Source organism: Barbus barbus (genome assembly GCF_936440315.1).
Source record: "Barbus barbus genome assembly, chromosome: 42".
Classification (NCBI taxonomy): Eukaryota; Metazoa; Chordata; class Actinopteri; order Cypriniformes; family Cyprinidae; genus Barbus; species Barbus barbus.
Window position 1 is genome coordinate 21623661 of NC_136720.1, and position 27766 is coordinate 21651426.

The 27766-nt window shown below is 35.4% G+C and overlaps 4 protein-coding genes across 5 annotated transcripts in view; 1 reads left to right on the forward strand and 3 right to left on the reverse strand.

The window, feature by feature from the left end:
• The first annotated feature begins 514 nt into the window (after positions 1-514).
• On the forward strand, positions 515-8804 carry LOC306861725 (protein MCM10 homolog). The gene is made up of 18 exons (XM_079404147.1): positions 515-674; positions 1123-1356; positions 1675-1917; positions 2014-2200; positions 2917-3082; positions 3165-3332; positions 4129-4245; positions 4321-4514; positions 4604-4674; positions 4752-4865; positions 5521-5638; positions 5852-6056; positions 6471-6603; positions 6687-6823; positions 7072-7185; positions 7590-7735; positions 7881-7923; positions 8435-8804. The coding sequence occupies exons 1-18, from the start codon at positions 668-670 to the stop codon at positions 8516-8518; spliced, it is 2481 nt and encodes an 826-aa protein (XP_079260273.1). The 5' UTR covers positions 515-667; the 3' UTR covers positions 8519-8804.
• Positions 8805-9258: 454 nt separating this feature from the next.
• On the reverse strand, positions 9259-14117 carry LOC306861155 (putative cartilage matrix-associated protein). Of its 2 annotated transcripts, none has more exons than XM_079403264.1 (5): positions 13957-14117; positions 13396-13452; positions 13214-13312; positions 10944-11042; positions 9259-9772 (listed from the first exon to the last, which is right to left on the reverse strand). In XM_079403264.1, exons 1-5 carry the CDS (start codon positions 14012-14014, stop codon positions 9675-9677), a joined length of 411 nt encoding a protein of 136 aa, XP_079259390.1. In that variant the 5' UTR covers positions 14015-14117; the 3' UTR covers positions 9259-9674. The 2 variants fall into 2 exon arrangements, with proteins under 2 accessions (XP_079259390.1, XP_079259391.1); XM_079403265.1 differs by having other exon boundaries at positions 13214-13309; positions 13957-14065.
• A 3536-nt stretch (positions 14118-17653) lies between these two features.
• On the reverse strand, positions 17654-21406 carry LOC306861713 (phytanoyl-CoA dioxygenase, peroxisomal-like). Its single transcript, XM_079404131.1, has 9 exons — positions 21262-21406; positions 20905-20960; positions 20711-20821; positions 20185-20353; positions 20009-20090; positions 19384-19565; positions 19151-19300; positions 18536-18670; positions 17654-18435 (listed from the first exon to the last, which is right to left on the reverse strand). Exons 1-9 carry the CDS (start codon positions 21325-21327, stop codon positions 18382-18384), a joined length of 1005 nt encoding a protein of 334 aa, XP_079260257.1. The 5' UTR covers positions 21328-21406; the 3' UTR covers positions 17654-18381.
• Positions 21407-26988: 5582 nt separating this feature from the next.
• The window catches only part of LOC306861881 (uncharacterized protein), a gene marked incomplete at both ends in the record, with an annotated part of 868 nt that continues 90 nt past the window's right edge, over positions 26989-27766 (reverse strand). The window contains 2 exons of the mRNA XM_079404367.1: positions 26989-27312; positions 27387-27681. Coding sequence (XP_079260493.1) covers positions 26989-27312; positions 27387-27681 — 619 coding nt within the window. The remainder of the gene's footprint in view (positions 27313-27386; positions 27682-27766) is intronic.

A 27766-nucleotide genomic window follows, 5' to 3' on the forward strand; every position in this document is an offset into this window, starting at 1 on the left:
TCCAAATAAATTGCCAAACACAACTCTAGATTTCTTTCTTGAGTTTATCGGTGAAATGCGCATTTCTTACAACTTGGTGCTTGTATATTTCTATACATTTATCATTTATATTCATGTAATGAATAAAGAAATCAATTCAATATAGTTATGTAAATTATACACGTATAAATATTTAATGTATTTATGTTTACTTTATAGTAGCTAGTATCTAATAATTTGATTAAAAATGTCACTTTTAGAAGTCTATCAAAGCAAAATAGAAATATAAATTAAACTTTGAATCTTATATCAAGAACAAACAATATTTTTGACTGGAACAAATTAAGCGTGGATTAAAAGGGTTTTGCGATAGACCAGACCTGTATAAACTAGCCCTGCGTCCAAATGTGCATACTATACACCCTATCTGCCCTAAATAGTATTGAAATTTACTAATATCACATAGAATTTAGGATGGATGGTATGTACACTGGGACGCAGGCTAGCTTTTTCTTAAATATGACTATTTTGTTATGGACAGGCATGAAGTTCGCCCGGGAAAATGACGTAGTTCCGGGGTCCTGAATATGAAACATTTTTTCGCGCCAACATTGAAACAACAGCGTGCACGTCTGATCCAGCACAGAGATATTTAAAAACAAAGCGAATAAAAGCGATCGAAATCAAAATGACAGGTAAGCTCAACAGCACATCAGTACAAATGCTAGGCTAGTTTATTACTCCGTTGAATAAAACATAGTTAAGTTAGTTGATAAATGTAAATTCCTCCAATTCCTGGTGCAGCAAGACGTTTAAATCTCTGTTACCTAGCAAAATATGTCTGATTTTACTGTATCACTAAATGCTGCATATATATCATGATATAATAAGTTTAATATATTGTTGTAGCGTAGTCCACGACAGTCAATATTATACTGATATATTTAATCAATGTGTTTTTATAATATATGATTTTGACTACGTTATATGTTGTGAACTTTCTGAAAGTGGAGTAACATTATATTATACTGTAGTAGTGTATATATATATATATATATATATATATATGAGAACATATAATGTTAGTGATTCTGTACTATGTAATTCTGTTAAATGAATCTGCATTCATGTATCTGATATCAGAGGAGGAGAATCTGGACATGTTGCTGTCTTTATTTGCGGAGAGTGAGAGCCAGGAACAGGAGACTCCCGCCTCTGGAGAGGGAAGTGACAATCTAGATGACCTCTTCGATGAGGATGATGATGGTGATCCCTATATTGAGCCGGAGGAGGAAGAGGAAGAAGACTTGGCACCTGGAAAATCCAGCTCAGCTGAAGAGGACAGTGGCTTGAATAAGTCAAAGGAAGATCTGGAGGGTAAAGCTCTACAGTTATTATTATTTAGTCATTTAGCAGACGCTTTTATCCAAAGCCACTTACAAATGAGGACAACAGAAGCAATCAGTTGTAGTATTAAAACAACTAAAAACAGATCCAAAGCTAAAACTTTATAAATACTACCTATGCACATTTAAAAAATAAATTAAATAAAAATGACAAATGCATACAACAAAAACAAGATTTCAATGAAAAAGCACGTCTCCACACAGTAATCAGTTATTCTAGGCATGATTATATATGTGCTGGTTATGCATGTATTGTTTTGTACTGATCATGAGTGTGTTTGTCTTCTAGCTAAGCTGAAATTAATGCAGCAGAAGATGCAAAAACTACAGCAGCAGCTGGAGGCCTCACAGAAAACCACACAGCCTGAAAACAAACCCTCCGTCCAGAGAAAGACAAGCGCTAAATCCTTAACGTCACCTCAGGGGGTTTCGAAAACTCCCCCACCGACACGACGGGACAGCAATGGCTCTCCTCCATCAGATGGAGCAAAACTGAAAAACAAGCAGAGGACAGTCCACCAACCCAAAGCAGGTGCATGTTACAGTAATTATTTTTACTTTCGAAAATAGAAAAGTTTGAAATATGAAAATCATAACTTTTAATAAAACGATTTCTTTTGTAAACAAGCCGCCTTGGAAAAGCAGACTCCTATTGGCCAGAGTATGACCAACTGCCAGTCTCAGCCTATAAGAGTAAAAAGCTCTTTAAAGTCACCGCCCCTTCTCAAGACTCCTCCCACTGTGCGTCAGGCCACGCCCCGTTCATCTGTCAGTCAAGAGGTTGCTGTGGAGAAGTTCTCAGGTCTTAGACTTAGGTCAGTGGGCTTGTTGAAATGATTAGTATTCCTCTAACTGATTTGATTTTATGGCAAATAAATAATTCAAGTATTTAAGTTCAGTTATTCTAATATGCTGATTTGCTGCTCAAGAAACATTTCTCATTATTAGCGTGTTTTTGCTGCTTTATACTTTTGTGGAAACAGTAATATGCTACCATTCTAAGGTTTGGGGTAAATAAAATAATAAAAAAATATATAAATGCCAATTTTATTTTTCAAAGATGCTTTAAATTGATCAAAAGTGACTTTAAACATATTTGTAACGTTACAAAAAATTTTTATTTCAATGAAAGCTATCCTTTTGAACTTTCTATTTAACGTATTCTGAGAACGTTTAAATAAAAATAAGTTTTAAATGTTAATAGCAAGTACTCTACTTAAAATTTAAGCACCAATAATAATTGAACAGCAAATCAGCATATTATTATGATTTCTGAAGGATCATATAACACTGAAGACTGGAGTAATGATGCTGAAAATTCAGCTTTGACATCAGAATAAATTATTTTAAAACATTAAAATATTTTACTGTATTTTTCATCAAATAAATGCAGGCATGGTGACCATAAGAGACTTTTTTCAAAAACATTAAAAAAAAATCACAATTATTCCAGACATTTGACCAGTAGTGTAAATGTGTATTTGACATTTATTTTATTTTATATAACACAATGTGATATATTTCCCTGTAGGAATCCACGTCTGTCTTCCATAGACATTGAGCAAAAAATGGCCAGTCGCAGACTGATCAAGCTCTCTCAGTTGCCTGATCGACTGGCCAGGGACAATTTAGAGGACAGTGACTGGGTCACTTTCGCAGTGATGATAAATAAAATAACCCCACAGAGCAAAAACAATGTAAGGGACCATCATTTCTGAGATCTGATATTCTGTTGAATATTGTATATTCGTATACATGCTTGTTCTTTTTTTTTTGTAGGGGAAAACCTTCAGCATCTGGAAGCTGAATGATCTTCATAATCTGGAAGTGAATGTGTCTCTCTTCCTGTTTGGGTCCGTTCACACAGATCTGTGGAAGACTGACACTGGGACAGTGATTGGCATCCTCAATCCCAACCCAATGAAGAACAAGGATGGTTCCAATGAGGTTTGTCTCATAAAACCTCTCAATATCAAATGTTTTATGTTTAAAAACAATAAGAATTAAAAATTTACTATTTGCATCCTTAATTGATTGACTGGTACTAAAATATTAAATTTAATGTTGCAATAATGTTAACTTGATTTATAAAAAATAAAAAAAAACTTTTGTTAAATTCCTGAACTTACTGTAAAAGATTTGAATTCCACAGAAAAACAATTGACATTAATTGTTCATTAAAATACAATCACTTTTTCTACCTCTCAGATATCTTTCCTTTTCGGCTTATGTCAGCAAGTCTTATTTAATTTATTACCTCTCCAACAAACTGCTATATAGAGACATGCATACTGTAATATTAAGCAAAAATACCAGTGTTGTTGTTATCGCAAATGATTAAAAATAATTTTTGATAATTAAAATAAAGCTGAAATAAAACATAAATATTAAAGAGTTTTTGGAATAAAGTTGACCTACTAAAACAACTACAATTAAAATACATTAAATTCAATAAAGCTAAATATAAATATGAAAAAAGCACATGACAAAATTACTCAATTTAAATAAAAATATACAAGTAAAAGGTAATTCCAAATGTTAATAAATACTATTATAAAATATAAATAATACTAGCAAAGTATATAAATACTAAAAAAATATTGTACATATCTTTATTAATATTATTTAAAAAAAAAGGTTTTTAAATCCAAATGATAATACAAGTAAGAAGTAAAACATGTTGAGAACAACATTACTTGTTCATGTTAATGACAGTAATATGGTATATGTTTGTTGTCTCCAGCTCTGCCTGACAGTGGATCACCCACAGAAGGTCCTTATATTGGGAGAAGCCATGGACTTCGGCACTTGCAAGGCTAAAAAGAAGAACGGAGACTCTTGCACTCAGCTAGTCAACTTGGTGCGTCTCCAAACATCATGCTTTACTGCAGTAATTCACAATCAGCCAATTCATTATTACTGTTTGCTTTAACAGAATGAATGCCAGTACTGCCAGTATCATGTTAAAGCCCAGTACAAGAAAATGAGCTCGAAGAGATCTGAGCTTCAGTCCAGCTTCACAGGCTCCGCCCCTGGCAAAGGAAGGGGGCGGGGCAGTTTGAGGGAGCGCCTGTGCCAATCTGATTTCCACTATGGGGGCATGTCCTCGCTCGCCTGTGCGCCCTCAATGTGAGTTCACTGCCTCTTTTTATGACCGTCACCTCCCTTTAAATTCACCCAAACCCTAAAATTATTGCATGAATCTTTTATTTTGACAGTTCTGCCCCACAGCCAAAGAAACAACCCACTATACAGTCTGTTTTGGCTTCCATCCCAACTAAGAAACTTGGTAAACTTGTTTAGTATTTTTTTTCAAATGCTAATTTTATGCTGGTGTTCATGTTGTCTAATCAAGTCTTCATGTAGTTCTGAATTCAGATAAGGTGTCAGGCTGTTCAGATGACTTCAAAGGCCTGATGTCTATGCCGACGCCTGGAGCGCTTAATATTAAGAAACACTTAGGACAAGTCAAGAATACGGGTAATTAAAGGGATAATTTACTCACCCTTATGTTGTTTCAAAACTGTAAGATAACTTCAAATCTCATTTACGCTTGTGCATATTCAAACTATAGTCCATCACACTAGATTTGACATCAAACACTGTTGGTTTTCATGCGTTTTATGTCATTTGAGTGCTACTGGTTGCACTTCTATCAACTGTGATTGTTCTCTCATGCTGCAGTACTGTTTTGGGCCAGCAGATGTCTGCCGAATGCCACCCCACAATTGTTATGCAAAAGAAATAAACCAAAGCAAGCACATTTATGTCACTGGAATATAATCAGGGTTTCTTTGGGTCTTAAAGTTATACAAATTAAGGCCTAAAAAGGTACTAGAAAATCTTGCACTTGTAAAGTCATCATAGCATAAAAAATAGATATGTATGAGAACCTTGTTTTATGAAAATAGAGTTTTCAGAATACATCGCATGACTTCTTATTGGCATTTTGCTTCTCAAAAAATGTACTTTACATATCTTTAGACATTTCCACTGGAAAACATGGCAATACTTTTCTGCATGAACACTCCCTTGAAATTTACCTTCATAAAACCTATAGAAAGCCCGTTTATGACCTCAGTGCATACTAATAACCATGCACATTTAATCTCCAACTTGCCTTTATTTAATTTAGCTGTTTCAGGATCTTCAGTTCAGTCTATATCTGCGTCTGACCTTCTCAAGCAGCAGAAAGAACAGCACCAGCAGAGAGTGTTGGCTCGAAAGAAGAGGGCGGAAGAGATTCAGAAGCGGTGAGAGGCATTCTAGTTAATAGTGCTTTAAGTACTGATTTTATTTGGTTTGCATTACATTTGAAAGCTGATACATTTAGTATTTCATTGAGTTTTTGGGGTGATTTATAGCCTCTAACTTCTGTAAACTGCAAATCCTTTGTGCTTATGATCAAGACCTTTAACCTGTCCCTATAGTGTATGTACCATAAATATGAGCTCTTCTCTACCCAGGGTGCTCCAGAGTAGTACTCCCTCCCAGCCGAATGTAAGCAGGGGTCCCTTTGTCTCCCCGAAAGCTGCCTCGGAGGTTCCGCCTGGCCTCACGTCCCGTCTCTCAGGCCCTCCTGTGCCCACACTGGGCCGTGGCTTTTCGGAAGGAGAGGACATCCTCCTTGATCTGTCTCCACCTTCATCAAAGAGCCTCTCAGCCACAAAGGTACTGTTTCGGGAAAGTGCTCCATCATTTGTTAAAGAATATTTTCAATTCCGCAACATTTTGTTATAGTGCATCTTTTTTTTGCTCTTTTTTTTTTTTCTAACTGGAATTTAATGTGAAGTAAAAATGTTACTAATAAAGAGTAAAAACTTTAACTTTAAACTATTTACTAAATTTAAAAAACTAAACTAAATATTTTTTTTTTTTTTTACTATATATTTCTTATTTTGTATCAAAAATTACAATAAGAATAAACTATGCTGCAATGCATCTTTTAATCTTAAATACAAAAGCACCCCTCTGGGTCCTTAGTTTGAAAACCCTCAATCTAATTGATGCTTTCAGGAAGAATTCTAGCACAAACATTAAATTTGTTCATAATATTGTTTATTTATAATATTGTTTATTGCTTAGTTGGCGGCAGTGAGGAAACTCCAAGGTAAAGGCTCAGTCATCGTTAAAGACGACCCGAATGCTGTAAAACGCAAGCGAGCCAGCAACGATGACATTGCAGATCGAGTGGAGCGCAATCTCTCCACACCTAAAGGTACAGACATATCCGTTTTATGATTGACTGTTTGCTTGTTTGTTTTTCTCTGTGGCACTTATTCTGCTAAAACCCATCTGCAGTATCAGATGAAAATTCAACTGGTGAGGAGGAGGAGCCAGCTCAGAAAAAGAGGCGGGAACAGCTAGAGTACGTCCAATCGGAGGAGTTTCAGCGCATCCTCAATGCCAAGTCCTCAAACTCGTGGATGATGGGAGAGGTGTGTATTTTGGTTGAACATCAGTACATGTGTGTTTTGATATGAATGTCAGTGCTTTTATATATGATGATGTTACAGTGGGTGGGCGGAGCTTGCGGTTGTTTTGAAAGCGTTCGGCGTGAACTGTCCAGATGGCTTTATTTGATTTGGATTCTGTAGTGTTTGTTTTGCCACATGCGATATGAAATGATGGAAGTCATGTGCCGTTGGAGTGTTCTTGCATGTTTGACAAAGTATCTTGGGTCTAGATTGAAGAGCAGGCCATGCAGGAGTATTTTGAGCCGCTGGTGCAAAAAGAGAAGATGGAGGAGAAGATGAAGAACATCAGGGAGATGAAGTGTCGAGCCGTCACCTGCAAAACCGTAAGTCAACAACTAAAGAGACTCCGCATCTGTTCTTTATGCGGAGTAATCCAGTTTTTCCTGTGCAAAAAAGGGGTCAGAAAAAGCACTGGATGCATTTTGAATTTCAAGTGGTCCGCTTGAAAATCTCTACAGTGTGTCTCATTCAGGTCCTCATGAAAACAGAACAATTTCTCCTGCTTCATTATTAGCTAATCAGTATTTATTCACAGCAAATCATAATGACAAATCAATTTTGAACACAATTTGTGACATAATACCTCAATAAATGTTGTTCAAGGGGAACAAAGGCAAACAAACCTCTCTAAGATGCTAATTAGACAATTATGTGGTTTCGGACTGATTACATCTGTAAATCACGGCCTGTTTATGCGGTTTAGTTCATGATCACCTCTCGCCCACAGTGTAAATACACCCACTTTAAACCAGCGGACCGCTGTGTGGAAGAGAAACACGACTACCACTGGCATGACGCCGTCAAACGCTTCTTCAAATGCCCCTGCGGTCAGAGAAAGATCTGCCTGGCACGGATGCCACATGGAGCCTGCAGGTGAGGGGATGCAGTACCTTTATTTATATGTTACTTTTTACAAAAGATGTTTGATAACATACTGACATTTTAATACTTAACTGTCAGATTAATATTTGTTATTGCATGCATGATGTAATAACATAAATTTCACTTTCCATTTTAGCCATTGTGGCCTTTTTAAGTGGGAGAGAGATGGCATGTTAAAGGTACAGTTAAATTTTTTACTGTTTTAGTTATTTTATTGTGGCTCCTTGATTCTGATTGGTTGACGCAAGTTACAACTCGATTAAATGTTCTATAACTCGTATTATTTTAGTGTTATGTGCTGCTGTTATAGTACTTTATTATTTTGAATTGGCCTTTTATTTTTGTTTTAATTTTTTAGTTTAATTTTGTTCTTTTGTCAGTTGTTTAAATATCTTTTAGTTTTTTTTATTTCAGTTTTAGCTGGAGTAGATTTAGTAATTAATTAATAATTTTTTTTAGAAGTGCTTTAGAGATGAATAATTTTCTTGTTTATCCCGGTAAAGCTCCTTTGAAACAATCTTTATTATATAAAGTGCTGTATAAATAAATAATTTTTTTTATACAAATATTTTTGTTCATTGTCATCAGTTATTCTATAATTTATTGCTGTATTTGGAATGCATTTAATACAATTTAGATTCTTTTAATGGCATAATTATATGAGCGTTTTGACCGGTCTCATTTTCACAGGAGAAAAAGGGACCCAAAATAGGAGGGGAGCTACTGTTGCCACGCGGAGAGGAACAGCCCAGATTCCTCAACAGTTTAAAGTAGAGTCAGCTGTCCCGTGTGCGGCCTGAGCCCAGTCTCACTCCGAAGAGGAGGCTTCTATGTCTTCATAATCAGAAAGTGAGAGTGAAGGGGCATCAGCGTTACATTTGTGTTGGTCAGTGTTGTATCTGATTTTAGTAACTTAACATTTGTCTGTTGTCTATATGTGTTGTTTTAAGAAACTCTCAAGCCTTTTTAATTGTAAATATTCTTATGTACTGTTATTATTTGAATCGTGAACTTTTATATCAACCATGTCAAGCTCACCTGAATTAAACAATACTAAGGGAACTTGCCATGTTTTATAGACTTTCTGTGAATGTTCTCATATTGATTTGACTGGAGGGACTGGCACACATGCTAAATCTTGTCCGTCTCGCAGCACGCAGTGATATTTTAAACTTTATTACCCCTGTGTGCTCTTCTTTAAGCTGTAGGAGTGGCAGGATGTCGTTCTTCTGTCAGTCAGGTGCATGTGAGATTCGGTTAGCGGCACCGAGGCTCAGGAAGGTCGATAAATCTTTCTTTCCACTTGTTTCTTTCTCGCTCATTTTCCCATGTGTCTAAGCTCTCAGCACAGGAATGTCACTCTGTTGCCAGCAAATACTGCCTTGCAAGTACTATCCCGTCTGTAGGCACCTGATTTTTGTTAGTTTTTTACTATATATACACCGTATTTATGAGTTTATAAGATGTTCCAATATATGCAAAAGTCGGGTCTTTTTTTTGCATTTTTTTTTTTTATATAGGCTTTCTCTTTTCTTATAAATCTGGTGGGTAAGTTTTATATTGAATCCTCACTAATGTGGAAAATCAAAGAAGCTTTAGTCACACGATCACAGATTGAAAGTTATTAAAAAGGGAGGTCAGCTGATAGCTGAATGTAATTACTGCATAAGGAAATCAGGAATTGCTCTTGGAAAACAGTTAAAATCACAAACTAATCATGAATGTTTTGATAAAGAGTCCAATAATAGAGTAAAGATAAGCAATTAGAACAGAGTGGGGAAAAAGTCACATTCCAAACACACAAACCCTTTTATTATACATGTATTAAAAGCTTTAAATCTAAGTGCTTAAATGTTTTGAAGAATTATATTATGTCATGAACGTATCCCTCAAACGATGTTCATCCACTTTTCTGAGGTATTGCATGTGCTCAGACATACTGGCGGTGGTGAGGGTATCGTGGGTATTGCCCATCATAGTGGAATTCTCTCCACTGCTCGTTCTTCTCTCTGGTCCTCTCGTACTGTTCTGTTGATACAAAGACAGACAGCAGCTGGCACTGGATCAATTTCTCAAAGATTTTTATATCTTGCATGACAAAGGGTATCTTTTTTTTTTTTTTTTTTTTTTTTAAAGGAACAGCTCACTCAAAAATGACAATGCTGAAAATTCACTCTCTTTCAGGCCATTCAATATGTACATGAGTTTGTTTCTTTATTGTAACCGATTTGGAGAAATGTATCATTTCATCACTTGCTCCCCAATGGATCCTCTGCAGTGAATGGGTGCCGTCAGAATGAGAGTCCAAACAGCTGATAAAAACATCACAATAATCCACAAGTAACCCACACAACTCCAACCCGACAATTAACATCTTGTGAAAGAAAGCTGTGTGTTTGTAAGAAGCAAATCATTCATTATGACTGAAGTTTTTAACTTCAAACTGTTGATTCTAGCTGAAATATGAGTCCATAAGATGACTTTGTCCACTGAAGAAGCCATCTTGTTTGGATCAGGAGAGAAATATGCACAACTAAAGCAGTCCAAAACCTTTCTAAACAAATATGTTGGTGGATTTTGATGTGAGAGGACAACAAGGGATTGACTTTTTCACTGATGAACACATTAAAACCAGTTAAACTGTTTATTATTGATTGTTTCTTACAAACTGGCAGCTTTTCGTTTCACGTGGCATTAACTGATGAACTAAGTCATGTGGATTTGTATTGTGATGTTTTTATCAGCTTTTTGGACACTCCTTCTGACGGCACCCATTCACTGCAGAGGATCCATTGGGGAGCAAGTGATGTAATGCTAAATTTTTCCAAATCTAATCTACACCTTGGATGGGAGAGCAAATTTTCAGTTTTGGGTGAGCTATTCTTTTTGCATCTAAAATAAATGTAGACTTGTTGCTTCCAATTATGATTATTATCAAAAATGAATTCTGTGCTCAGAATTTTCAAATTTAAATTCAAACTACTGCACCAAATTTAGTTTACCTCCAAATCAGTTAAGCAATTGTCACCAGTCTAGTGTACTGGATCATAATGCTGTCTAAGAGGCTCAGAGGCACTGCTGTCATCAGTCTCTTATTAGTCCAGCAGTCCTGTCTGTGAACTCTATCCTGTAGAGGCTTTGAGCAGCGTGTTTCTCTTTTCTGGAAGCCAAGATAATCAAACAGGCAGATCAGTCTCACCATCGCGCTCCTCCTCTAAATAGTTCTCGTATTCGTTGTTTTGTTCCTCTAAGTGCTCTCTCCTTCGCTCGTTTGCAGCCATCTTCACCCTCTGCTCCGCTAAAAGTTAGTGAAAAAAGCATAGAATTTAGTATGAGACCGTTTTAAAAATATTAAAAGTTCTCATACCCTCACCAATGATGTATTTATTTGATCAAAAATACTGTGAAAAATTACAATTAAAAATGTGTTTTATATTTTAATATATTCCTGTAATCAAAGCTGAATTTTCTGCATCATTACTCCAGTCTTTTGTCACATGATCCATCAGAAATCATTCTAATATGCTGATTATTATCAGTCTATAAACAGTTGTACTGCTTAATATTTTTGTGCAAACCATGAAACAATTTTTTCAGGATTCTTTGAATCTCAAGAGTTTAGAAATGACAAGCTGATCTCAAAATGAACAAATATCGGGTGCAATTGCTTTGAAACGATTAAGCATCTACTATCCTTGCAATCCTGCACATTTTCAGTTGCTCTCATCTCTAGAGACGTCCTCAAAAGCTCCAGACTGTACAACATAAACAGGTTTAAGGGTGACACACACTCCTATAAACCAGCTGACAGCAGCTCACAGATATTAGCAAATCAGGTGCCAAAAATAATCTAGGTTTCGCTCTCTCTCTTTCTTCGTTGTGAGGGAGGTTAGTTTAGCTCATGTCTGCACATTCCAGTCTCGAGCCCCAACTGCTTTAACTCCAACCTGCAGTGTCTGCTTCTGCATCACACACTGCTGACAATTTAAAATACACTTCAGTAAAACTTTTCCATGCTTTCATTACTGCAATCGTAGATTGGCAGGGTAAAGGACGGCCTGATGCAGTGTCCATATGTGTGTGTGTGTGTAGGAAAAAGAACACCGCTCCATATTGTCCTGTTGGACCTTCTAGCCCAATGTTTTTGACTCTGAGCCTCAAAATGTCCAAGATAATATTCAAACATTTTCCTCTGGATTTTTTTTTTTTACTTGGTGAATAAATTCAAATGGTTGTTTGAGTAATTTTGTGACTATAAGCAAAAATTTAAAAAGGTAATTGTGACTATCTTACAATTCTGACATTTGTCACAAATTTGAGTTCAGACCTGCGAGATGTAAACTAAGAATAAGAATGTTTTTTCTTAATTCTGATGAAAAAAGAGATGTAAACTCAGAATTCTGAGGTCAAAATTGTGAGAAAGGGTCATAACCTTTTTTAAGGTTTTATTCCATGGCAGAATTGTATTTATTTTTTTAGATGAAAACACTTGAGAAATGAGTTGAAGAAAAGTCAAAACTCTGAGGTATAAACTCATTTTATTATTTTTAATAAATTATGAATTTGTATTTATTAATTTTGACCTTTTTCTCTTAGAAATGAGAAAATTAAACTCACAATTACCTTTTTTATATTTATGGCCCATGACAGAAATAAGCTTCCATAACAGACTATATATTCTTCAAAAAAAAAGAAATGTTGAGTGGGCTTAAGAAATATAATGTAGGTTTACATGATGTCCATCTAGCATTTTTTATTTTATTATTTAGTGTTTTTTTTTTTTTTTTTTTTTTTTCAGTTGAGGTCTGGTCAAATTTGCATATTGTGTTAGGGTCGAATTCCTAATGTTTTTTTTATCTGCATATTTATATGGCATATAGTTCATATCTGCACACAGTAAGTACGCCTGGGTAAGGAGTGGGGGCTATAAAGACTGTAAATTGTTAATTTTGGTAATAAATATTGCTTTTACAGTTCTGTTTTTTTATTGAAATCACCATCATGCACTGAAAAAATGGTGTAGAAACAAATTTCACTCAGAAATTACTAATGTAATTTCACATAGAAAAGCCTTACACATTAAATTAAACTTTAAATATTGAAGTAGACAGACTGAAATAGTTTTTCCTTTTTCTTTTTCTGTAAAATGCACTCAAATCTGTTTTATTTAGAACTTCACAATCTAATGTTCCTTCTAGTTAATTTGCAAACACTCTTCTAATATCTGAGAGAATGACGTTAAAGAAGGCTGTTAGCTCATTTCTTCACATCTGTATCCTATTGCGGTGTGCATTAGCATAAATTAAATGTTAATATAATTTAATGGGAGATTACTTAAAGTTGACTTTAAGCTCTTTAATTGTTAAATTACATATTAGGAATGTAATTGTTTCTTTGTTTTGATTAAACCTACAAAGATAATGAGAAAAGCAGAACCGAGATGGAAAAGGAGAGTTTTACTGCACTCACCATAGTACTCTTCATAAGTTCTTGGGGATCTGCGACCACGGTGTTTGAAGAAGTTCGAGGCATCAGATGCTGGCATGAAAACTTCTTTAGATGCTCCTGCTAAAGCAATGGAGTGAGAGAAGAGAGAGTGTGTGGGAGTTCGATTTGTAGTGTGTGTGTGTGTGTGTGTGTGTTGAACTCACCTTGAGCTTTACTGTCTTTTACACCTTTAACAGCTGCATTTTCAACCCCAGCCAACACTAAAGAGAAAGAGAGAGAGACTGTTTTCACTGTTTTTCTGTCAGGTCTTTAAGAATCATTTAAGATCATAACCTCTAACTCGTGTGTGTGTGTGTGTGTGTGTAATGTGGTTCATAGTTAATCTTTGTATAGCTAAAGCACATGAAATGAAAGTTAGCGTGAATACAAAAAAAAAAAACTATTTTTTTAGACATGGTATCATAATTTTACCTGTATAGTACATTTTGGACATGACTTGAAATACCATGGTATATGAGTGTGGTAATCATTTAGTACCCTGGTATCTTAAATCACACAATACTCTTTTATAATGGTAAGTAGAATTGTGCAGAAACTTTTTGAAGCAGACTTTCCTTTTTAATCTATATTTACAGCATAAACTTATTTTTTTTTTTTAAAAACGTCTAAATGAGTTGTCATGGTCTTCTACTGTTGGTTTAAAAAAAAAATAATTTAATGGGGGAAATGTCTCCCCAAAGTATTGATTGGTAATAGTTACTCACCAATTAGAATGAGGACGATGGGCAGCAGTGTGAGCAGGACAGTATGAGTCCCAGCCATCTTTCAGAAGATGTGTCTTGTGCAGGTACCAGAACCACAGCAGAAAGTCCTGAGAGCTGAGAGAGAGAGAAAGTGTGTGTGTGTGAGAGAGAAGAGGCAAGGCAAAGGAAAGGAGGGGGAGCTGTAACTTCACTGGCCCAGGGAAACGCAGGAGGGGCGAGAGAGGGAGACATGGACCCCAGCGCACACCCACTGATCAGACCGTCTGTGTGCACAACAGCCTCTATCATCATTCAATGTTACTGTCCAAACTTTTAGATCTAGCAGGTTTACAGATTAGCATCAGGTTTCCATTTCAATGAAACAAATGAACAGCAGATCAAGTGTGTGATGGATTTCTCAAGCAGCTACTCATCAGGATTAATTAAATATCAGCACTTTCACCTGTCAGCAAAATAATACCCTGTGCATTCCTCAGGGATGTCTGTCTATCTTTCAGACAGATAGATAGACAGAACATATTTTCACACACAAATTGTCAGTTTATAGATATAGCATTGTACAGAGATGATATTTGCAGATTATTATATAGACAGACAGATATCTGCCTGTCTGTCGTTCTGTCTGTCTGTGGAATCAGTGGACACTTTGCTATCCCATGAGGCTGAGGTGCAGAGAGGTCATCAGATTTGAAGAAAAGATGCTCCTTTTTGTAAAATTGTACTTAATTGATGTACTTTCATACTACACATCTGCACAGTGCATACCTTAAGAACATAGTTTAACAACAACTGAGAGGCCCACCTGCAGCCAGGCTTGGATATTTATATTATACCACACAAGAATGATCCGTTAGTCTCCAGCTAGTTTGTATCTAATGTGAACCGAACAGAAAGAGAATTAGAGTAACAACTAGCAGACAGAATGTCAGGAAATGAGAAACAGACATGCTGAGAGTGAAGTTATGTCACTCCTTAGATTGGCTCCTGTCTTTGTTTCTCAATGCTTGTCAAAGTATATCAATATCTATGAGAAAAACCTGCATATGATTTACCCTTTCTGGGTTGGTTTGGCTATAGGGTGTGCATATGCATTTATGAGGCGTTTTTCCATGCTGTGTAAATGGATTCCTGGATGTTTGGATACCATCCAGGTATTTTCTTCGGTTCCAAGTCTCCATAAGGCAGACATCCAGGAAACAGCAGCGACCCCAGCCATTCTGCATAACAAACACACACACATAGACAGCACTATTTCAATACTATTCCAGGCATAAGATGACTTTTTCACAAAGGTTCCTCCATTAAAAACAGTCTCTACACTCTGGAGAATCACTCATTCGCAAGAAGACACCCATTTAAGAGTAAAGAATAAAAGTTGGTTCCCTCTCAGGAATTTTTCACCCAAACACTAAATCTTTTACTAACCCTCATGTCATTCCAAATCCATACTAAAGGAGGATGGAAACCTGCAGTAACACTCCGATCTCATTTGCTATTGTGTATATTCAAATGTGGTGTGTTTTGGGCCAATTGTATCATATGGATGATACTGCATGGAAAAGAGCAGCATGAAAATTCTGCTAAACTTCATATAGGTTTGGAACGACATGAGGGTTAATCATTTTTGGGTCAACTAACCATTTAAGCTCAATCTAGTGAATTAGCCAGGGCAATTTCTCAACTGTGAACAATGCTGAACCAAACTCACCACTTCATCTAACTGTTTGTTTCGGTGGAAGTTGTTGATAGGGTGTGGTGTGAATTGGTCTGAGGGAGTTTGTAACATGGACCACTTTAAATAGCCTAAACAGCCTCTTTCATTCAGTGCACTTACCTTTTCTGCTAAAAGCAATTTGATTTCAATGGAGACTGCAGTCTGGGCTCGTATGGTATTTATTAAATGCCTGTATGCAGAGAGAGAAACAAACAAGCATTCATGCCTGCTCTTAAAATGCCCACTTATTCTGCTTTTAATCAGCATGACCAAAGATTTGGATTGCAGTTAGCTGGTAAATATATAAATAGATTGTGTATTTCATATCTGCTAAATCAAGGTTGGAAAACCACTAGTGCCTAAGAGAAGGCTGCTCATGTATGCACATAAATTTTGCGCAAATGAGCGAAAAATTTACCCGAGAGCATTGGAAAAGTTTGTCTGCTCGCGTTACTGAAGCTTCTCAACTATATATAGGCCGACACACACACACATATATATATATATATATATATATATATATACTGTATATATAGAGAGAGAGAGAGAGCAATAAATGCTTATAATGAAATAATTGCAAACTTGTGCGTATATATATATATATATATATATATATATATATATATATATATATATACAGTGCCCTCCATAAGTATTGGAACAGTTGCCTCACAGGACTTTCTAAGTGATCAGCTGTGTTCTGTTGCATTAATTCTTCAGATATTAAAAGCAGGGAATGGGTCGTATCAGTTTTATCCATTACTTCTGTATTCTGAATCTTGCATTCGATGACACACACAAACCAGGATGAAGACGAGGGAGCTGACTTTGAGAGAAAAGCAAGCAATTTGGATGCTAAAAGAAAAAGGGAGTCAGTTAGATCTCTAGCAAAAACAAAGGCCATGGAGAAATCAAGAGTGACACCAGCAACCAACAACGACCTGATCGGCTGAGAAAAACAACAGCAGTTGATGACAGACAAATCATATAAGCTGTGAAAAAGAACCTTCAAATAAAACAAAAATTTGTAAAATCACCAACAAAGCCCAGAAAGCTGGTGATGCTCTGACTATCTACTGTCTGCAGAAGGATTTCGACAGGAGAATTACAGATGCAACACAGCAAGATGCAAACCTCTGATCAGCACCAAAAATAGAAAGGCAAGATTAGAGTGTGCAAAAGCCAGTAGAGTTTTGGAACAGAGTTTTATGGATAGATGAGACAAAGATGAACCTTTATCTAAGTGATGGGAAAGCAAAAATGTGGAGAAAAAAAGGGAACTGCAATGATCCCAAGCATACAGCCTCATCTGTAAAGCATGGTGGAGGTGGTGTCGTGGCATGGGCATGCATGGCTGTCTCTGGAACAGGCCCTCTCAACTTTACTGATGATTTAATGTATGATGACAGTAGCAGAATGAATGCAAAAGTGTACAGAATCATCTTGGCTACCAATATTCATGAAAATGCCACCAGACTCATCAGAAAGCGCTTCATATTGGATCAGAACAATGACCCAAAACACCCTGCCAGTTCAGAAAGTCTTAGATTGCCCAAGTCAATCTCCAGATTTAAATCTGATTGAACATGAATTTCACCAGCTGGAGAGGAGAGTAAAGGCAGAAACTCCTCAAAACAAGAAACCGTTGGAATTGGCTGCATTAAAGGCTGGGAAAAGCATTTCAGTGGATAAGACCCAGAGTCTGGTGATGCCTTAGTCGCAGACTGACTGCTCTGATTTCATGCAAGGGATGTGCAACTAAATATTAGCTTTTAACCTTTTTCATCTGCCTTAAATTCAACTGTCCCAATACTTCTGCTCACATCGGATAGTGGGATGAACTCTAAAAGTGCTGTCCTTTTTATTTGGTAAAATGTGTGCTAATAATAAAGCTTAGTATCTCACTTCTGTGAGATACTATATATATATATATATATATATATATATATGTGTGTGTGTATGTGTATATGTATGTGTGTGTGTTATAAAACACAAATTTGCATTTATTGCTCTAAAACAGTGACATTCACATTCAGCCATAAGTTTATTTAAAATAAATGTGAATTTATTTATATTAAGCAAAATTATATGGTAAAAACTTTCAATTTTCCTAATTGGATTGTTACTCCAAAAGCATTGTGTTATCAAGGCAAAGTTACTATTAGCGTCAAAGTTTAATAGGCACGTCTAGACCTGATCAAACATATTAATCCATTTAATATTCCAGAATTAACAGTAAAATACATTTGCCTCCTATTGCTTTGCCTCTGATTCTTTCAAAACCATCAATTCCAGCTGCAAAAAGCTGGAACTTAGACATTTCAAATGGAGGCTGATTGAACGCTCTGCTGTACTCCATTATATCTTCCCAAGTGCCTGCTGTGAACTCGAATTCTGATCAAAGTAGTCAATGAATTCCCAATGTTCTTCCACACCAAGATCCGTTAATGATAATATTACAATGTCTGGCTTTCATTAATATTAGATCGGTATCAGGACTGCTTGTCCCAGGCACAGATGGCAATTCACAAATTGTGATCCATGATTTATTCCCTACAGTGCCACCTGATGCCCAAAGTTTGTAGTTTTAGTGAAAGGATAATTATCAGTTTTTAAGGAAATTGTGAGATAATTAACAAACAGCTGTGTGCTGTTAATTATTCCAGTTGTGAAGCCATCCTCTCTCTAAGCAGACAGATGAGCACTGGCGATCACATTGATGTTCTGTCTCCTCGGACCAGACGTCCCCGCAAAGCCCAAGTGTCCTGCACAGAGAACAAACACATATGTTGAACCCGACTGCAATGATAAACCACACATGTGCATGCAAAGTAACTCTGCATTTATCTGAATCTGTGAACACACCTGAAAGGTGACTGTTTCATCAATTCCATACTTCTTGGCTGCAAGCTCTTTCACTTCATTGCTGATGTTTTCCTGAGTTGTTCCTTTCACATCAATGTAATAGCAGTCAGAGCTGGCATAGTGACAGGAGATGGCCTGAAATAAATGCACACAAATACAAATTTACATATAGTAATCTCTGATTTTGTGCCTGCATATATCACTTACAAGGTTGGTTGTTGATGAAGCACCAAAAGTCAGTGCATTGTTACTCTTTTTGATTAGTTTCATTGGTTTTATTTTACAGCTGTTTTTAAACTCAAAATGTTGCATCGGTAAGATATAGTATGTATTGAGTTATAGAAGAGTAATTAATCCAAAAATTAAAATTTGGATGGCCTGAGCGCGAGTACATTTTTAGCAAATTTTAGGGTGAATTATTTAATTCTCCAAACGCAATGTGGCCATATCCATCCCTGAACACCTCCGAATGAGAAAATGGCCTTGGTCCCCATTTACACATGTATTTAGCTCTGTCGACTTGGTCTGTATGTTACTACCACGTGAAAACAGGGCTCATTGAAATGTTAAATATAAGCGTAAAAGCTCCACTTTTATGCATGCAAGTATCCCAACCTTTCGGAATCCACCGGTTTGGTTCATTCCAGAGCCATGGATCAGCAAAGGGTGGAAAAACACTGTATCTCCTTTCTCCATCTCTAAATGCACTCTGGGATGGTTTGGGTCATAGTTACGCACCCCATGGTACATCTTATTTACTCCACCCTGGAAGTAAACAAATAGGCAAAGTGAGGTGGACTGATGTAGACCATCTGCATAATCACCCTCACATCCTGAGCCTCTCTCACCTCCCATTCTGGGTAGTCATGTTCCATCAGAGTACCATGGTGAGAGCCGGGTAGGACGACAAGACAGCCATTTCCCCTGTGCACTTTCTCCATGGCGGTCCATGAACACACAATGCGGTCTGCAGGGCGGAAAGGGAAGTAGTGTAGATCCTGGTGCATAGGATGGCGAGAGGTCTTCTTACCTAGGAAGTATGAAAGGAGTGCACATTTAGGTATTATTTAAAATATTTACGTACAAAGTATTAAAACATTTTATACATAAAATTATTCCTTCTCAAAATTATGACAAAAAACCATATACACCACAATATCGACTTATTTGATTTGAACAGTGATTTTATTTAAATATAAATGTGTGTCTATCTATCTATCTGTCTATATATACACAGACACACACTCTTTATTTAATACCACTGCTGCTACTGTTGCTTTGATTAGATTTTTGATTATTAAAATTAATAATAACTTTAAATAGATTATATAAGGAATGCTATTATTGTTTATTGAAACCATTTGATAACTATATAAACACTAAATAAAAAATGCAAAGTTAATCTAGATATTATTTAAAAATTCCTAAAATATTCTGCTTAATTCGATCACTAGATATGCTCAAATCTAATACCTGTGTCAGGTGGTTTGTTGATGAGCATGGTGTGCATGGCCATGATGTTGGGTCCAGTGAAACATTCCACATACTGCAGGATCTGAGAAAAATGCGATCAAATATTGGTGAAAATTATATTCCTGTTGCTGTAGAGTGTTTTGCATGCATTGTAGTTTGTATGTGCTTGTGTCTACCTGTGGTAAAGTGCAGTAGCGGAAAAGTTCTGGATCTTCCTGGTAGTCTTGAAGTTTGGTCACAGCCTTCTCACCTTCAACATACTCTGATTTAGCAATGGTTACATCTCTCATTACCACCAAACCAGGCACCTTCACCTCTCTCTTACAGATGCGCTCAAACTCTTTCCTGTGAAACACCCACACACACACGTTTGTTTTTGTGAAAAGTGGGGACATTTCACAGGAGTAATGGTTTTTATACTGTACAAACCGTGTGTGCTATTGCCCTACACCTAAAAGGAAACTTTGTGCATTTTTACTTTCTCAAAAAAACTCACTCTGGATGATTTATAAGCGTTTTGAAAATTAGAGACATGGTGAAAGTCCATAGCAATGCATTTTATTATCAACTTGTATTCTTGCATTCAGTCAATATTTTAATTAAAAGAAGGAAGTTTTTCTGGCACATTTTAAATGATTGTATTGCCAAATGTCACAATTATAAACTAAATGAATGAATGTTCAAGGTTTTAATCAGTCTTGCCCGAATCTGTCAATATCCTCGTCCGATACCAAGTTTCTTATGAGTATGAAACCATTCTCCTCATAGGCAATCCTCTGTTCTGGAGTCAGGGCACCTGTGTCAAAGGTGTATCTGCAGACACAGACCAGGAAACAAATATCAGAACATTATGTAAAGCGTACTAAAATTAATTTCAGCATTATTTAAAGACTGACTGTAAGACTTGAGGATGGTGATATGACACGTTTTGTGCAGAAGTGAAGGATGCTCTCTGAACGATGCAGGTTAAAGTTCACAACATTATATGTCAGTAGCACAGAACAAACCTAAAACGTATCGCCGTGCTTTGTTTATTTGTACAAGAGAGTAATTATAGTTAAATATGTTCCAATGTTGTTAAAAAATAAACATTTCCATCACTGAAAAGTATTAAATAATAGAGCAGGCCTGTTCGCAATGCCTCGGCTTGTGCACTGCGTGTGATCCGAGAACAGGCTCCTGTCTGCGGCCAGAGCTGCGCTGCAAGACGCTTCCTAAAGAACCGGCAAGTTATTTCGCCTCTGAAAGGATACGACAGCACCGTGGGACCGATGCAGGTGATTCAAAACCACTTTTAATCTGTCTGCTGCCCGGGACATCTTTAATCCTGCACAGAGTCGACGAGATGAACTGAACTGCAGTGCGTGTGTACTGTATGTGTTTATTACGGTGGCCGAGAAGTGCAAAACAAATCTGAAAACAAAATAACAAATTACAAACGCAAATGCAAATCTAAAAAACAAAATAACAATTCAGAAAACATTTTAACAAGAAAACACAATGACAATTCCGAATGATAATTTACACTCAATACGTTATTATTGCATACTGGTTTTTTTACTTCAATACTGAGGTGCAGATAATTACCACTATTTGCAACAAGTAGTATACATAGCACAAAGTCCTGCTATTTTCACTTAGTGTAAAAATGTATTTGCACTTAGTGTAAATAGAATCTATTACTATATTGCACTTAGTTAAATAGCATCTATCGCTGTTTACACAGTGCAAATAGCTGCTGCATAAAAATATACATGCATGTACATTTACAACAGTGTACTCTGTATTATATTACCTTTGAATCAGAATACAAAAAAAATAATTTGTTAACGCTAATGCGAGGGTGTTTCTAATACAGTGTCTATGGGAGTGACGGTAAATTTGACATAGTTCTGTCAAATAGTGATAGCAGCTAATGTATTTACACTATGTTAAAATAGCAGGATTCTGTGCTATGTATACTACTTGTTGCAAATAGTGGCAATTATCTGCACCTCAGTATTGTAGTAAAAAAAACAGTATGCAATAATAACGTATTGAGTGTAAATTATAATTTTAATTCAAATGGATGCCACCTTGTTGGTACAATAAAGCTCTCCCTACACCAACCCTACCCGATACTTTATTTTCAACTTTTGGATTATTTCCTTAATTTTTATTGAAAATAAATGCCTTTCCGATGCGATACGAGATTTGAAAAGGGAGAAAAAAATAGTTTGGCAAAAGGTGGACTCGAACCCGGGTCGATTATGACACGCGCTCTATCATCTGCACCACTGGAGCTGATGCTTTAGTTGACTCGGCTGTTCTTCTTCTAGTTCTTCCTGTACACCTTGATTGACAGATGTCTCGTCCAGTCAGCAGTGAGTAATCTATTCCCAAACCAATGGCGCTGTCTCAAACTATACCTACCTCTTCCGGTTTGTCTGATTTGCCGTTGTGTTTTCTGACTTGTTATTTTGTTTTCTTATTGTTAAAATGTTTTCGGAATTGTTTTTAGATTTGCATTTGCGTTTGTAATTTGTTATTTTGTTTTCAGAATCGTGATTTGTTTTGCACTTCTCGGCCACCATAGTTTATATAACCGGGGTAAAGTGCAGTGACATCTGTCCTACATATAAAGACTCAGATGAAGTTTGGTTTACATTACTCAACTACTCAAACTATTCAACTAAAGTTAGAAAATATAGATCATTAGAAAAAAAAAAAAGTAAAATGTAGCCTATTAAAACAGTTAAAAAATAAAAAGAGGATACATAAATAAAATACAGTGCATATAACCATAAATTGTGAAATATATTTTTCAGAATTTAGATTTAGCAAAAGTAATGTGAGCTATCGGACATTGAAAATTGTTGAAAAGTTCTTCTTGAACTGCTAAAGCTGAACATAATAAATATTCAAACAAAATGTAGAATAATTTTATTATTAAATGTGGTTGCCAACATAGTTAAAAAGCTTAAATTTGACTTTGTAGAATATAAAATTATTTTAAAATAATCATAGCCTTACTATAATCTTAAAATAAGCCATCAAATGTATTGGAAAATGACTGCAAACTAATTTTTTTTTTTGTGAAATATTGAATTGCTGAGACAGTAAGACCTTACCTAAACAGAGAAAGGCCACAGTCTTCATGTTTGTTGTGTCTTGATACACACTTGTCTTCAACTTCCTCAATCTCCAATCCAAACGCTCTCATCCAGTTTCCATGAAGAGACAGTTTTATATTGTGTATACACTTAATGAAGGGGTAATAAAGAATTAATCCAGGCTATTGTTTTCAGAGTTATATTTTTTGGTATGTTTATGCCTTTATTGGATAGGACAGGAGAGATCAGAGTCAGACAGGAAATCATGGCGTAGAGAGAGAGGAACAGGATCAACAAGGGACCTCAAGCCGGGATTCGAACTCTGGACTTGTTTCAGGGTGGAACCAGATAGTCATTTATATGAAGTGTTATTATTTTGCAATATTCTTGGTAAAATTCATATTATGTATAAAAAAGTGTATTATGTGTTAATGTAGCGTTGCTTTCGTCAAGGAAAATTGTGACTAAATATCGTTGTCAACGATCCTTTATCACGTGACGAAAACGAGACGAGTCGCAACGTAAATGCTGGTCATGTGACGATGACTATAATTAAATATATAATGCAAGATTGATGACGAATAAAAATGAGACTAAATGTGTTTTGTGAAATAAAGACTATGCTAAAATGTTAATCTCTCATTAAACCCAAATGTTTTCAGTCTACAGCAAAAATAAAGGAATTGGCCTGACTGTTCCAATACTTTTGGAGGGCACTGTATATGTATATGTATTTATGTGTATATTTTTATTTATTTATTTATAGAAATGTATGCATTCATCTCGTAAATTCGCCATATAAAACCATATCACCATATGTTATTTTTTTATATTATGAACGTTATGTCAAACCAATAAGAAAGCAGTTGCAATACAAAATATGGGTCATGAATAATAGAATATAATTATATTAATATCAATAATATTCATGAAGCCCACCAAAAACTGATAAGCATAACGAAAGGTTTGGGGAAAGCTACATTTCTAGAATATAAATTTGACACATTTTGTTGTACATGATGAGGAAAATACATGTGTGTAGGTTTTACTGCCCTTTCATCCTCAGGGGCCCGGTAATGCCCCATGGAAGAGCAAAACAAATCTACATGTTAAATGACTGTAAATCAAAGTCTGTTTAGTGTGTTTAAAAGAAAACTGACAGGACAACTCTATATGCTATGTTTACTAAATAATGTTAGACACAGTTTCCCAACATAGTTGGAAAGGTGATATAAATGCATTTTAAAAAGTGTGCACAGTAAAATAATACTTTTCAGCCCACCTCTCAAATATGTCACAGATGTTGGTCCAATGAACATATTTAGATATAGATTTTTTAATTAAAGATGGATATTATTTGATTTAATCTGTAAACTTTTTAAACTACATTACCCATAAGTCCCTGTCATTCTATCACTGGAAAGTGAAATCATAGTGCTGATACTTGTAGTTCTTTGAAGTGTGTAGTTAGGCTTAGGGTTAGGGTTGAGATCTCGGTTAAGAGATCATTTCTCTCAACGTAGCAACGTGATATTGTTCTATATGGCGAATTGAGTATTACGAGATGAATGCATACATTCAAGTTATATATATATATATATATATATATTTCTTCAATAATAATAATAATAGAAGATTTTATGGCTAGGCTGCAGACTGATTATCTCTTTATATTTCTGTTATTATTTTTATTTTTTCAGATTATTTCAAAGTAATCATTGTCTCACAGTAACAAACAGCAAAATAACAGAATGAAAACTTCAAAGATGAGACAAATTTCAATTCTGCTCTAACAATGTAATAGTCATTATTTAGCTTAATTCAGTTAAGGAAAAAGTTATATATAAGCAGTTCTAATAAAGAAAGTAGTGGTATTCAGTTGTTCATAACATTTGAGAAACCAATATAGAGTGTGACACCTTGTAAATTTACAAAAGGCCAATGTGTCATTCATTCATTAAGATGGTGCATTACTATTATGACACTGTGCAAAACTGCATGCAATACAAATAACCACAATATGAAAGGCCTAATTTGTAAAAAAATACCTTTTCATCTTCTTGCTCTCCCTCAAGTGCTGGATGTCAGTAATGTGGATGTTCAATTTTCTAATACAGTTAAGGATCCATGTTGATCATTCAACTGTTGATCCAAGATCAAGAATTGTGCCAAGGGTGTCTGTAGAAATACAACCCACTATAGTCCTGTAATGCACGTTGCAGAATTTTCAAGTAACTGAAATTGGCATAATTACTGTACATATATGTTACATAAATGTTGCTGCATCATCGTCCCAAATTACTATTGTTATTATTAAAAGAATCAGAGAATTCAAATTAATCATAATTTTTGTTGTTGTTTAATGAAACTCTGTATTTTATGCACCACATTAACCACACTTTATTTTATAATACAACACTTTATTGTAGGATGTATTGTGTGATAGAGAAGTTGTTTTATGCTTTGCTGTTCTGCAGGATTTACAGAGGCATGCATCATTTTTTCAAGTAAAATGATCTGTTAAAACAAATTCATAGAAGCACAATTAGTACACATACTTTTGTTTTATTGCATTATATTGACATGTCAAATGAGTATACATTTAAACAGACACACATATTTTGTTAATAACTACTGTACAGCATCCTCAGACACCCATGTCCTCTTCCACTTCTTGCCACTATGAAGAAAAAAAAAGACAGTAGTTTGCAAAAAATATGTTCCCAAACAGTGTAAGGTTTGACTATTTGGAAAATAAGTTGGTTTAGTTTAAAAATGGAAAATTTAGAATTTGATTTCATATTCGTTTATTTTTTGTAAACGGGTTTAAAGCATAAAAATAGTGAAAATTAGCTTGTTCTTTATTCTTGTTTTTAGTTTTGAAAAATAAACAGAAAAGAAAATGAAGCAGTCATGACCTACGGACAACAAACGTCTTTAAATTTCACACTAATAGTGTTACATTAATAACCAATCAGTATTTATGTATTAACTTTTTCTATATCATAACGCTTTTAATTACCATAAAAATTAAAATGTGTGTGTGTGTGTGAGGGGGGTCTTTCTCTCATTTACTAAAAATTTTTTTTAAATATTATTAAAGGTATAAATTCAGATCACAATGACCATAAAGTTTATGGATAAGTACAATTTCTTAGGAAACAATACGGTTAAATAAGCTACCAAATATAGGTCTTACCAGGATGTGCGAGGCTGCCAACAAAAAATATATTCTTTTCTTTCCTTTAAAGAACAGACAGACAAAAATGTATCAATATATAAAAAAAAAAAAACACATTACAAGGGATTATGAAAGGCTGCAAATATGCTACCCTAAAAACCTGTTAATTGCTACAGTGAAAATTGGGATATTCCATGTAATTTTTGGTACAGTACAGTTTTTTACTTCACATCTGATGGTATTTTTTATTTAAATATTTTTTTCTTAATTTATTATATTTATATATTTTTCTATTTATATTTTATTATGCTGTTAAATTAATGTTGCATTATTTTAGTGTTATGTTTTTTTCTTCTTTTATTTAATAGAAAATTTGTATCAAAAAAAAAAAAAAGTGACATGTTTCAGATAGATAAAAAAATAAATAAATGCGAGACATCAGACATAATAGCAGATATTTTTTTATTTTTGATGGGTACAGACACTGAATATTCAGAAATAATAGACCAGAATTACATTTCTGTTTAAATTGGCTGTGGACATACAATTGTTTATGATTAAAAGCACATTATACTTGGATAAAATATTAAATAAATTTTAAATGATTAAATATTTTTTATTGCATATTAACCCTAAAATACGTAATCAAATATACTTTAAAAATACTTCAAATACTGAGTTATTCAGTTATTTGCAACACTTGTCTCTCAAGATGAGAGGAAGAAATCGTGCTCATTCTGCATCTGAGCACGGAATACAGCATTAGCCTTCACCACTTTCTCAGGAGTGTTGAGATACTTATTCAGCAGAGCTTTGTAGTGTTTCTCAGAATGACCGCCCATATTCCCCACCTTCCAAGTGTGGTAGGCATTGGTTGGAGGAATGTTGAGATTATTAGCCAGCCAATTCCAGAGTCTGGAGCAGGGCAGAAGTCCCACAGCAAAGTACAGCGCCTCTTCATTGTCCATCAGGTTTCTGTAGAACGCCAGATACTTCCTCATAGCTGGAGTTTGCAGAATAGGAGGCTCACCCTGTGGAGTATAAAGCATCTTCAGGCAATTCAGAAGAACTTGAAATGTTTAAAATCTTTGTTTTCTGTTCTTACCTTGAAAAAATATTGTTTGAGCATGTAGTCTGCAAAACTTTTGTAGCTCGTATATCTGCCTTTCATGAAGTTCCTGATGTCATCGGGCTGAGATAGTTTTGCGCTCATTCTCTTCAACATCTTGGTGACTTTCAGTAGATAGCCGATGTCTTGGATGGTGAAGTTGACGTATCGCTCTGCCTGCAGGCTGCCGTTCTCCATTTGTCTGAGGAAGTCCAACTCAATTGTTTTACTGGCGATGTCATTATTCTTCTCCCACAGATATTCATAAACATCCTCCACTGCCAGACTGTAACTACAACAGAAACCATGTGAATTATAATACAACCATATCTAAGATATGCACAATTGTTCATTACAATTTTGCACATATTCATAAC